At 44.7% G+C, this 13,094-nt stretch overlaps 1 protein-coding gene across 5 annotated transcripts in view; it reads right to left on the bottom strand.

Annotated features, from left to right (window-relative positions):
* Nup214 (nucleoporin 214) overlaps positions 1-13,094 on the bottom strand; it is an 84,098-nt gene that overhangs the window by 56,963 nt on the left and 14,041 nt on the right. For all 5 annotated transcript variants that reach the window (XM_031369772.1, XM_031369768.1, XM_031369769.1 and 2 more), the window contains 7 exons: positions 12,736-12,842; positions 11,849-11,915; positions 10,461-10,587; positions 9,123-9,284; positions 5,954-6,416; positions 4,441-4,616; positions 2,869-2,966 (listed from right to left, as the gene is read on the bottom strand). In XM_031369772.1, the coding sequence (XP_031225632.1) occupies positions 2,869-2,966; positions 4,441-4,616; positions 5,954-6,416; positions 9,123-9,284; positions 10,461-10,587; positions 11,849-11,915; positions 12,736-12,842 (1,200 nt within the window). The remainder of the gene's footprint in view (positions 1-2,868; positions 2,967-4,440; positions 4,617-5,953; positions 6,417-9,122; positions 9,285-10,460; positions 10,588-11,848; positions 11,916-12,735; positions 12,843-13,094) is intronic.

Below are 13,094 nucleotides of genomic sequence, written 5' to 3'. Positions count from 1 at the left end.
GAAGTACTGTCAGTGAAGCAAGTGGGCCGGTGGGGGAGGGAGGGTTGTTTCTGTGCTTATGCAAAGCCCTGGCTTGTCAGTGGTGGGCAAGGGCTGGGAAAATCTGATGGGTCCTGACACAGTTTTGGACTGTATGAGCAGTCACCCAACAGCAGCCACCTAGCAGATGTCTATGAGCTGGGCACTTAGATGCCTATAAGCTAACACAGCACACATGTGTGCTGAGATGGAAGGACCCAGCATGGGAAGCACAACAGGAAAAAGCAGGACTCCTGCTCCTGGAATGTTCAAGTGGGAAACTGACAGAACATTAAAGCCACAAGAACAAGCTGAGGTGATGGCTACTGACTTAAATTCAAGTTAAGTCCCAAAGCTGTAGACAGCATAGGAAAATCTTTCTGAATTTGAAATAGGAAATGATTCCTAAAACAAGTCATGAGAAGCTGAGGAGATGGCTCAGTGAGTAAGACTCTTGTATGAGCATGAGGACCTGAGTTCAAATGCCTTTCCCCACATAAAAAGCTGGGTGTGACCATGGGCGCATATAGCCCAGCGCATAGGTGGGGCATATGGCTGCCTATCTAGTTCTGGGAATCAGTGACATACTCTGTCTCACTGAAGTAAGTTATAGAGCAGAACATCTAAGGTTCCTCTGACCTCCTCACATTCAAATGAACATATACCATACTCATTAATAAATGCAATTTTAAAAAGCATTATGTGAAAAGTACTTATTGTAACACACAGGAACTAAAAAAGAAATCATTCATTTATATTAAAATAAAGATATTATATAAATACGTAATACAAAGAGTGTACTGTATATGCTTTCCCGTGTGTTTGTGTCTCTCTAAAGAGCTACATATGGCACAGATCAGTGGTAGAATGCATGATAAACATGTACAAAACCCTAGAGTCAATCTGCATGTAACTCAAATGAAAGATCAGTTAAGACCAGCCATCCTAGTTAGCTTTAATTGTCAGGACAGAGCCTAGGGGTCACCTGAGAGAAAAGCCTCAACTGAAGGACTACCTAGATCAGTCTGGCCGGTGAATATGTCTGTGGGGATTGTCTGGGGAAGGAGGGCCCAGCCTACTATGGCACTAGTGGCCATAGGTAGGTGGTCTGAACCGTGTAAGGAAGCAAATGACAAGCCTGGCTGAGAGCCAGCCAGCAAGCAGCATCCTCAATGGTTCTGCTGAACTTCTTTGTGAAGTGAGTTCCCTGGTCAGAGATGGTGCTGTGTGGAACAGTATGTGACCTGCCTTGATTCCTCAGTAATGGACTGTGACCTTGAGTGGAAAGTCCAATAAACCCTCTCCTCCTCTGAATCTGTGGCTTTTTCATTTGTTTGCTTTTTGTTTTGGGTTTTTGAGACAGGGTTTCTCTATGTAGCCCTGGCTGTCCTGGAATTGCCTCTACCTCACAAGTGCTGGTATTAAAGGTGTTTGACACCACCCTGGCACTTCGGTTAGTGTTTTATCACAGCAACAGAAATCAAACTAGTACACCATCCAACAGAAAAATATTAAGAACAGTAAGAGATACAAAAAAATACAGATGGCTAAAATTCATGTGAAACAAAACTCAATTTTGCTAATCACTAGGAAAATAAGAGTTAAGTAAAAACAAAAACAAAACAAAAAACCAAATACAATACAAAATGAAAAATATCAAACCTGGCAAAAATGAGGACAGGGTGGAAGTGTCAACCATGGATGACAATCTGCTAAAGGACATGTGCAGTCTGTGGCCCACTCATCCTATGACTAAGCTTATACCCCAAAGAAAGGTGCACATATATTCACTAGAAGACATCAAGCACACTAGCCAGGGCAATGCTACTCGGGAAAGCTTTAACTAGAAACTACTCAGCAGCACCCACAATAACCACCAACTCCAAACAGCAACCGAGATGAGCAGACATCAAGAACACAGTAAAACCCCACGCTCAGTTTCCTGAGCTACACTGGACTGAAATTATCTAATCTACTGATAGAAACTAATAAACTAGCTAAATTAATCTGTATACTGTTAGAGAACAAAACAGTGAGTGATTCTTGGCAAGGGTGGAGGCCTGAAGCCAGGCTCAGGAGGAAGAGCCCTGATATCTTGGTAATGACTCCTTTGTCAAACTGTTTGCTGCTTACTAAAGTATAGCTAGTTGATGACAACTGAGATGTACACATACCACATGAACTTTTTTTTTTAAGATTTGTTTGTTTATTATGTATACAATGTTCTACCAGCATGGCCATAAGAGGGCACCAGATGTCACTATAGATGGCTATAAGCCACCGTGTGGTTGCTGGGAGTTGAACTCAGGACCTCTGATCAGGATCTCTCCAGCCCATTAACTTTTTTCTACATAAATTATTTCAATTAAAAAACACTGAGTAGAGGGGGCTGAAGAGAGATGGCTCAGTAGTTAAGAGCACTGACTGCTCTTCCAGAGGGCCTGTGAGGAGCCTTACAACCATCTGTAATAGGATCTGATGCCCTTTTCTGTTGTGTGTGAAGACAACCATAGTGTACTCACATACATACAATAAATAAATTTTTAAAAAACCAAAAAATTGAATAAAGGTTTGGCATGGTAGTACATGCATTTAATCCCAGCACTCAGGAGGCAAAGGATCTCTCGAGTTCAAGGCCAGCCTCCTTGTCTACAGAGTAAATTTCAGGCCAGCTAGGACTACACAGTGAGACCATGATTAGAAAAAGAAAGTAAATAGATAATTGCTTTTATGAGTACATATTGACTTTAGTGTCGCCTATAGTTATAATTACTGTTTCCACGTCTGAATTCTAAAGCACAAAGACCCATGTTAGTAACATGCAAGTGTATCAAGGAAATTTCAACATACCTGAGAAGAACCTGACTTTGGCACTGGAGGGTTTACTCTGGGTGATTTCTGCCCCGTGGAGGGTGCTGAACTTGGAGCAGTCTGAGTGGAGCGGCCAGCTAGAGTAAGGAGCAATGACATCAGTCGGTTACAGCAGACACCAGTTCCTGTTACTTTTGTCACCACAAACTTCTTTCCCCAAATCTAAGAAAGGGAGTTCTACACTGTCCCTGGCTCTACTTTCACCAAGTGTATTAAAGAAGGACGACCAAATTGGGCCAGGTGAAGAACACCTAAAATCCCAGCACTCAGGAGGCTCAGAAGGGAGGATTTAAGGTCAAGGTCTCTTTAGGCTACTATCTGTAACTCCAGTTCTAGGGGATTGGACAACTCTGATTTCCCCAAGTAACTGCACTCACATGCATGAACATACACATAGGAAAAGAAACACAGCAAAAGTCCTCACAAGCCCAAACTCAAAACAGTTCTACAGTCAGACTGAATAAAAGCATGCTTGGTAAAAACACCCCCCATGTGGTGTGACTGCCCCAAACCTTTAACCAAAATCCTATCATGTGGAAACAATCCAACCCTAACAGGGATGGTCCAAAACCACTGAGATGGTTTTCTTGTCTATGCTAATGAGATGAACAGAAAAAGGGAGAAAAAAAACCCACAGCTTTGAGACTACTGGGAAAATATGACATGGACTCTAGACTTAACTGTTACTCTTGAGTGTAATAGCCTTGGATTTTAGGAGATGGGCATCCATGCATCTAGAGGTCAAGTGTTTCGCAATGTCTGCAACTAACTCTCAAATATTTTCAAATTTTTACATAAAAGGAAGAAAGAAATAAGCAAAGATGTAAACTACTGCACACACTGAGCCTTGGTAGCGGAGTATTTATACTTTTGCAACCAGGTTGGACATGTGACAGGAAGAGAAAGGCAGGGCTGGTGTCTCGGGAGCCTTGGATCCTGTCTGTAACTATTCCCATTTTATCATGTTCAGAGTGGCTAATGGGAAAATGTAATTCAGAGTATCGGGAGCAATATACCCAAGGCTCCCTGAGGGCTGCTCCTGCCCTCCATGTTGAAGGGCAGCTCAGTAACCAGCTGTGTGTGACGGCAAGCATCTAGGCACAAGACACTTTCCTTGAATTTCCATGAGCTCTAAGTAAAGGCTAGCAGACCTGTAACCATTGTGAATATCCAAGTCAGAGCATCATAACCACAGCACATTAAAACATTCAAGCACACACACAAACAAACAAACTCCCCCTCTCACCAAAAAAAAAACAAAAAAACAAAAAAACAAAAAAAACACTTAGCCAGGTGGTGATATTGGCAGTGCACACCATTTATCCACTAGGAGGTAGAGGCAGGTGGATCTCTGAGTTCACTGCCAGCCTGGTCTACAAAGTGAGTTCCAGGACAGATACACACAGAAACCCTATCTCATAAAACAAAAACAAACAAACAAAAAAAACCCTCCCCTCACTGCATCAGTAAGGACTCTTAACCTGCTGAATCCACCCATCTGAAAGGGCGTGCTTGCTGGGGACGGAAGCTGTTGGCTTCAGAGATCATTACCTGATGGCGAGGGAGAGACTGGAGACTTCAAAGGTATGGAGCTGGGTGATGCTGGAAGAGGTGTGGGATGGCTGAGTGGTCCAGAAGCCGCTGGCTTTGGGGAGGAAGAGAACGGCAACACAGAAGGTGTGCTCGTGGAGCTATGAATGGGTGTAGAGGAGGCCACAGCGGTGAACCTGAAAGCAGAAATGTAATTCTGTTACAATAGTCTTCTGGAGGGTTCTTTCCTGTGGGTCATGAGCAGTGATAGCCAAGAAAAGCTGATGAGTCGTCAGAACAGCACACATGCTGCTTATTCATGTGAGGGCACAGGTACCACCTACTCAGCACAGCCAAAGCACTTAGTGTATGAGGCATCTATTTTCTACCCTGTCACATGGGTATGGGCGTGTACGTGTGCGTGTGCGTTTTAAGGGGGTGGTGAGCATGTGCTTTGAGGATGATCATTTCTGAGCTGTGGGAACACTAGGGAAGCAATCGAGTCACTGTATCTAGGACACCATGGCCTAGTAAGAATGTCAAATCAGCCAGGCAGTGGATGGTGCACGCCTTTAATCCCAGCACTTGGGAGGCAGAAGCAGATGGACTTCTGAGTTTGAGGCCGTCCTGGTCTACAGAGTGAGTTTCAGGACAGCCAGGGCTACACAGAGAAACCTTGTCTGGAAAAATCCACACACACACACACACACACAAAAGAATGTCAAGTCAGCTCCACCAATGCAAGGTCTGCAGACAAGCTCAGTTAAAGAATGAGAAGCCCAACAAAATGGAGTATCTAGAAATGGCTCGTGTGAAGTAGCCACATGTGGATCTCATCTGAGCAATGACAGTGTGGCTATAGGCGGACATTCTGGAAACAAGGCAAGCAGAACCCAAAACTGATAGTTCTGACACCCACTGCAAATGGAAAAGGCTGGTACAGAGAACATTCCCTTCTGATGCTCAGTTTAGTGGGGAGAACAGAAAAAAAGATTAAGAGGTAAATAAGGCACGAGCAGGGTGACTGGAACTAGACCTGGAGGGAACCAGACACCACTCTAAAAGGTTTGAATTGTAAAGAAACGCAATAAGAAACCCGTGGGGACTGTCAAGCAGGAGAGTCACCTCATGTGTCTCTAACTGCTCAAATCACCTTGGTGGCTGCACAGAAAACAGTTAAGAGTCAAGAGTAGCTATGAGGAGGAAAAAAACTACAAAAGGCCCATTTCCTCCTCAGAATGCATACTCAGGGCTGCTTCCTTCTGTAAAATAAGGAACATTTGCTATCTTTATAGGCTGAGAAAGTGAGACAACTACTTAGTATAAACTTCTAACAGTCAGCGAGATAAAGCGCCCTTTAAGAGTCACTCTAGACTCCACTTGCAGAGCAGACGCAAGCCTCCCCACTGGCTCATTTCCCACTGCTAAGTGCTACTTCAGAAAGACTCTGTTCAGTACTGCCCTTGAATGATTAGCTCAGTGACCACCATGCACTACCAGTCTACAAAGGAGTCAGCCTTTCAAGGTGACTTACTTCTCATTCAGGTTGACTTTCACCGAAGAGGCCGAGGGTGGGAACGAAGGCTTCACCCCTGTGTTTGGGGTACTGGACATAGGTATGTTTTCCATGGTTGGCTTAAAACCTGATGATCCAAAAGTGAAGGGAGCAGCAGATGTGGCCACAGGAGCTACTGCAGGGGTCGGGGCCAGGGAGCCTTTGGAAGGAGGAGCAAAAGAGAAAGTGGAGGTGCCAGAGCCTGGCGCTGCTCTGGAGCTGTCAGAACCAATGGGATACGGTGGGGGCTCCCCGGTGACAGAAGTAGAGGACTTGAAGGATGAAGGACCAAAGGAGAACACAGAAGGGCCTCCCGCAGCAGAGGGCATAGGGAAGGTAGCCGCGGGAGCAGCAGACACAGGTGGAAGAGACGAAGAGGCTGTTGCTGGATCGTCCAGGTTTTGTGGAGCTTGAGGGGAAGGTGGAGTACTAGGAAAACTTCCTGTAACGAGAACCAAGGAGAAACAAAAGGACAAATTTAAACTGTAACCCTGGGGTTCCACATAATAGAAGGTAAGGGAGGGCAGAGAGGCTGGAAGTGGTGCCTGTTAAGAAACAGAGAGTGGGCAGTTGGTCTTTCCATGGCAGGGATTCCATAGAATAACACAGGTGAAACTCTCAAGGCAGACAATGTGGGGAAAGAAAGGCACTAGGCTAACAGGACTTTGTGGATGGAAAGCACAATGAGCCTGCATATTGCAAACCCTAAAGAGTAAGACCTCAACCTCACTCTGCGGTACTTCATTAACCAAGAAATAACCCTTGTTCAGGGCTCTGCCTCAAAACACTACTTAAAAGTGATTCCAAATGAATGACAGCCTAATTCACAGGAAAAAAAATCTAATCTCTTTAATCAAAGACACGTGAACTTAGCCACGCATGATAGCATGTGCCTTATGTTCCAATATGCCTAGCAAAAGCAGGCAAATCTCTTGAATTGAGGCCATCCTGGTCTACAGAAAGATCCAAGCCAGCCAAAACTACACTGTGAGAGAATGCCTCAAAAAAACAGAAACAGAGGCCGTGAAAGTGGTGGCATACACCTTTAATCCCAGCAATTGGGAGGCAGAGGCAGGAGGATTTCTGAGTTTGAGGCCAGCCTGGTCTACAGAGTGAGTTCCAGGAGAGCCAGGGCTACACAGAGAAATCCTGTCTCGAAAAACCTAAACAAAACAAAACAAAACAAAAACCAGAAAAAATGTCAGGCAGTGGTGGTGCATATCTTTAATCCCCAGCACTCAAAGCAGGCAGTTCAAGACCAGCCTGGTCTACAAAGTGAGTTCCAGGACAGTAAGAGCTACACAGAGAAACCCTGTCTTAAAGGTAGGGTTTCTACAGAATAGAATTTGTTCTTCTATCCCAACTTTCTATAAGGTAAAAATCAATTCTACTACATAAATGAATACTTTAAAAAATAAGTGCACTTCCGATTTACATTAGTTGGCCTTGGCTATTAGGCTAAGATGGCAGTTGGTCTTCATGAGAGATGGACATCCTGTCTTCAAGAGAGGACACAAGAGTGAAATCACTACCTTTTGACATTCTGTCACTTCTGTAAGAATACCGAACACTACTCTCTAGGTTACTCATCTACCTCTTCTACACAATAGCTATGGAACTAGCAAGAGACAATGTCTTCAAAGAAAGATGCAGACATAAACCACTACCACGCCCATTAGGATCAGACCAGAAGGAAAACCTGAGGTCACATGCTATAGGAATTGTAGCCACTCTTCTCAGGACAGTCAGAATGGAGACCCTCGCCCTGCTGCTACTGGCCAAGCACCACCACAAGTATTGGAGCGGCTGTGTGGGAACAGACAGACCACTAGTGTCTTCTTGCAAAGAGCTGCCTTGGCCTTGGCTACTTAGGGCAGGTCCCAGGACAGACTGTCTCCCTTTTCCCTAACCAGGGAACAGCTGTCACCTCTGCACTAGATGAGGAGGAAGGAGAATAGTCTCCAGAAAAAGCTAACAGCTGCCATACATGGCTGTGCTCAGGCACTAAATGGTGGGTCATAGTCCCTCATGCATAACAGGGCTCAGAAACAACCACCCACAGGTGTCGGCCTGATGGGCAGCCCTGCTCACTACATACTGAAGCTGTGTGTGGGTGCTCATGAAAAGTGTGAGGGGAGAACATAACGTACACCCTCTGCCCCTGTAACCAAAATTCAGTATAGCACTGGCAATGTATGCCAGCATCCATGACACATGAGACACTCTGCCTTACAGAACAGCATGAAAACATCACCAAGCATAACCAACCATATCCCACGGCCCTAATGATCAGCGGCCCTTAGGTGGAACTAGTGACACTGTGCACATTTAGCCAAAGAAGAAAAGTATCAGTTACATTCTCACAAAACCAAAGAAGAGAAAAATAGCAAAATTCTAATACATGGGAGTGGGAGGGGCCTTCTAACAAGTTTGACATTTCTCACAAACGATACAATACTCAAAAGAAAAAAAAAACACATAGACAATACAGATTAGCATCTCTATGTGTGCACAAAGATTCCATCCCAAAATACTATGTTATTTCTTGATGGTCTATGAAACCTGTTCTTGGATTTTCTAATTTTTCTGTATTACAGATATTACCTGACAATATTCTAGAAGAGGAGGGGAAAAAAAATCAAAAGAAAATTAAATAGAAATGAGACACTAAAGTCTCCATATTCCTCTTAGCCAGAAAGAGCCACTAGAGTTTAACAGCCCCTTTCCAGTGTTTCTGTATGTGAACTCTGTTTTATAGGGAAGCATAACATAACACACAGTGGCCCTTCACAACACATCTTCCTATTCCCTTGCTTCAATAAACATTTTTCAGTTACATTTTAAACTGTCCGCACACAATCATCTGCTTGACTAACTCCCATGATTAAACAGTTCTTTAAAACAGGTCATACAACAGAGCTTGGATCAACATGGCTGACCTTCCTTTCACTGTCAAATGCAGTAAGGGTTGGAAAATGAGCCTGGGAACTAAGGAAGGCAAAGATGTGCGTGCATACATGTTCCAGGACAAGATCAGCCAAGACCTTCCTGCAGTAAACTGACTGTGTGTAGGTGACTGCATGCACCTTTAAGTCACCTTCATCTCTAGAGATGCTCATGGGCTGCCAAAGGAGCCAGACGTACATACCTGAGGACTTAGGCTGTCGCTCTCCTTCTGTTGAGATCAGTTCCAAGGTCTTGATTAGGGACCTAACTCCAGGATTTTGGTTGATCATATAAAATGGACAAAGCACACCATCTGTTGAAAGTAACAGGAGAACCGGAGCAGGAGGAAGAGTCTTTTCTTCATCTGTAAAAAGAGAGAACAGAGCTGATAAAAAAAACCACATCAGTTTTCAGACCCAGGCTGAAGGGCTGGCTGCCCTGCGTGAGAGGCACTGACCGTGCTTCTCTCAACAACAGTTCATTCAGATGTGATCATGCAGCAGCTGCATCAAGAGCGCTTGTCACTCTTAGATCACTACATCCTGCTGGGCCCTGTGGGACACTCTAGCAGCCCTGTTCTCTCCTAAGCTCCTCCATTCCAGAGGCAGGTTCAGCACTAGCCCGACAAGCTAGGAGTATCTAGGCAATGCTGGGTTTGGTATAGAAATGACAAGATGGCTCTTTAACTAACACTAACTAACATACATACATACATACATACATACATACATACATACACACACATACACATACACACACACACCACACACATGGCTGGAGAGATGGCTCAGTGGTTAAGAGCATTGACTGCTCTTCCAGAGGTCCTGAGTTCAATTCCCAGCAACCACATGGTGGTTCACAACCATCTGTAATGAGATCTGATGCCCTCTTCTGGTGTGTGTGAAGACAGCTACAGTGTACTTATATAAATAAAATAAATTTAAGAAAGCAAAACAAAACACACACACACAGAGCGAGTTAAGCTAATTTAAACTCATTCCCAGTTGAATCATAAGTACACAAGAGGAAAAGAATATAAGCTCATCAGACCAAATGTGCCTACCAAACCAGGGAAGGGACAACATCAATGGTGCCTGAATAGGACAGCTCTGCAGAGTGAAGCTCAAGCAGGCAGTTATTCTTCGGTTGCCTCATGACATCTGTCACTGTGGTCATACTGCTGACTTCCACAAGGGAAAGGCATACTCAGAGAACATGTGCAGGTCCCATGGGGAAAACAGGAGCTCAGAGCAGTACTCCCTCATTTTCCTTTAACCCAGGGTTGCGTACACTGCAAGCTGATAGTAGTGACACTTGTAAGGTCACTAGGGGACCGAATGGGCAGAAACTATGCCATGAAATTCAACTGCTCCATCATCAGAAAGTGCAGACACACGAGCAGTGAGTCTCCATCTTTGGGTAGCTTTGCACTGTCATGATACACCTCCCACCACTCAGTAGGTAGAAATGTGCTAATGGCTTCTAAGTATGAACCGTTAGAGCACAGCAATTTCTACAGTACACACTAGACAACACTCACTGATGGTGACTTCTACTTCATTGGTATAATCTATGGCAACACCCATGGGCAAGGAGTCATCACTCTTGTCTGTCACAGGCAGTTCAGCTCGACTAGAGTCCTCCAGTAGCCAAGATTCCCAATTAGTCTGGGGGGAGACATGACAGAAAGATGTGTGGCTTAGGGTTTAGCACTGCTTCTTCTCAGCACCATTCAATCAATCACCAAAGGACACACGGTGCGCTTCAGCTTCCTGTGCTGATGAGGCTCTGACACCTGCAACAACATCTAAAAGCCACAAGTGCCCCAGCCTGTGAGTGGTTAAGTGAGCCTACTTCACTAGCACCTGGTGTACCCACCCCTGCCTTGTAGGTGCTCCCATAACCTGGCAGTTCCTAAGGACAATGACAAGGAGGTCCAACAGCCACATTCTGCAGGTGCCTGTGTCACTACTTGCTGAGACACAAGGCAAACTTAGGTTCTTTCTTCCTCATGTCTCATACTGGCCAGTCCTGCTGCTTACACTCCATAAGAAGCTTCTACATCTACCAAGTAACTCCCTTCTCGATCCTTGTTTTCATGGCTGGGCTTGATTCCATCCAACAAATGATTCCTGACTCTTAAGACTCATTTTGCCTAGCCTTCTGTCTTGACCCATTGGGAAGCATGAGTCAGAAGGGAACAGGAGACAAGTAATGAAGCTAGAGAACAGAGGCTGAGAGGCCTGGAAGAGCACATGCTAATATACATGGCTGTGCCAAGTAAGGAAGGTACAGTCCCAGGGCTGCAAACCAAGCTGACCCTAACTCGTAAATAAATCAACAAATAAAACTAAAGAATCTGATAACCCCGGGTGGTGGTGGCACACGGCTTCAATCCCAGCACTTGGGAGGCAGAGGCAGGCAGATTTCTGAGTTCGAGGCCAGCCTGGTCTACAGAATGAGTTCCAGGACAGCCAGGGCTATACAGAGAAACCCTGTCTCGAAAAACCAAAAAAAAAAAAAAAAAGAATCTGATAACCACTGCAGGCCAGTATGCAGACAGTGGCAGTGTGGGGACTGCAAACAGAAAGATAAGACAGTAGCAGTGTGGGGACTGCAAACAGCCAGAAAGGCATTATCTTGATGAGACAAGTGTAACAAAAAAAGATACCAAGGTTGGGAGTGTAGCTCAAGATTGGTGGAGTGCTTGCCATATGTGCACAAAGTTCTCAGTTCAATCCCCAACCCCATGTAAAAACATCTATATAGGAGGGGAGGGAGAAGGAAGGGAGAAAGTTATTGCTGTCATTTAGTCTTTGCACTAAAAGCTCATTGAAAGGAATGTGCCCTCATTAGTCTTAACTAGTTACCTACCGTTCTCAAAAAAGCATCATTCAACATCAAAATAAGAAAAAAGGAGTAATTTACCTGATCACTTTGTCGAGCAAGGATGCTAACTTCTGTTGAAGCTGCAGATGCTGCCAGCACTAAATCCCTTAAGAACAAAACCAAAAGGCCATTACATTCAAGCTCATCAATAGCTCAAACCTGACTGGGTCTGCAGTGCCAGAACTTGGCTGGTCAGAGAATGGAAGGTGCTAGAGCTTTTTAGTTTGAAAAAGCCTTAGTAAACCTGCTCACTACTACCCATGCCAAGACTAGGGAGACACACAGAACCAGGTTGGGGCTTGCAACAAGAATCCTAGCCCACAACAGGGAAACCCAGCTCAAAAAGGAGAGGCTTCCATGGACTTTCAAAGGCTGCTCTCGGAGAAACCTTAAATGAATTCCTTAAGTATCAGTATCTTTAAGCCAGGTGTGATAGCTGATGCCTGTAATTCCAGCACTCAGAAGGCTGAGACAGGATTGCTGTGAACTTAAGGGTACTCTGAGCTACAAATGACTTTTTCAAAACAAACAAACAAGCAAACAAACAAACAAAAATCAGTATTTTCATTGGTGTCACTCACTGTGGTTGAGAAAATTGGACTTTTTGGTACTGGGTGTGGTGACAGCCCCATCCCTGGAGGCAGAGGCAGACAGACTTCTATGAGTTCAAGGCCAGTCTAGACTACACAGTGAGTACAGACTAATATTGCGACACATGTATTGGACTCTGTAAGACTAGCATATATTGAGTATAAACAAGTGAGGGTTGGAAAGTTGTCACCCTAGCCATAGGACATTATTACCCATCCACTCAGCACACTGAGGGCTTCTCAGCCTGTATTTCCCCCTCTTCCTGAACAACTCCCTACTAAAGTTAGTGACTGAGGTGTGGGGCTTGACAGTGACAGCAGGAACACTCTGCTCACCACTCCTCGACGTAGCTGAGGTAGTAATGATGCTGTCGCTCTGTGCAACTGCTGTAGCAGGGTTCCATGAAGTTCACAAATATTTCTGGGTGTTTTTCTTCTTTTTTCTATAAATGAGAAAAGGGAATCATATGTGCAGCTTCTTTGGCCTCTACACAGCTCACAATCTCAAGACAACATTGCTCAAGCTTAACCAGAAACTGGATGCAAAAATCTGTGCACAAACAAAGGGATGAGCTCTGAAGGTGCACTAGGTAACAAAAGGAACAGAAACCCAACCACCAGCCAACTGAATAGAAATTGTATTCTGTCATGGCCTGCTCTAGGACACACAGGGGTGACTCGCTCAAACTGTATGT

The sequence above is a fragment of the Mastomys coucha genome, unplaced genomic scaffold (assembly GCF_008632895.1).
Source record: "Mastomys coucha isolate ucsf_1 unplaced genomic scaffold, UCSF_Mcou_1 pScaffold15, whole genome shotgun sequence".
Taxonomy (NCBI): Eukaryota; Metazoa; Chordata; class Mammalia; order Rodentia; family Muridae; genus Mastomys; species Mastomys coucha.
This window is presented reverse-complemented; position numbering and strand designations above follow the sequence as displayed.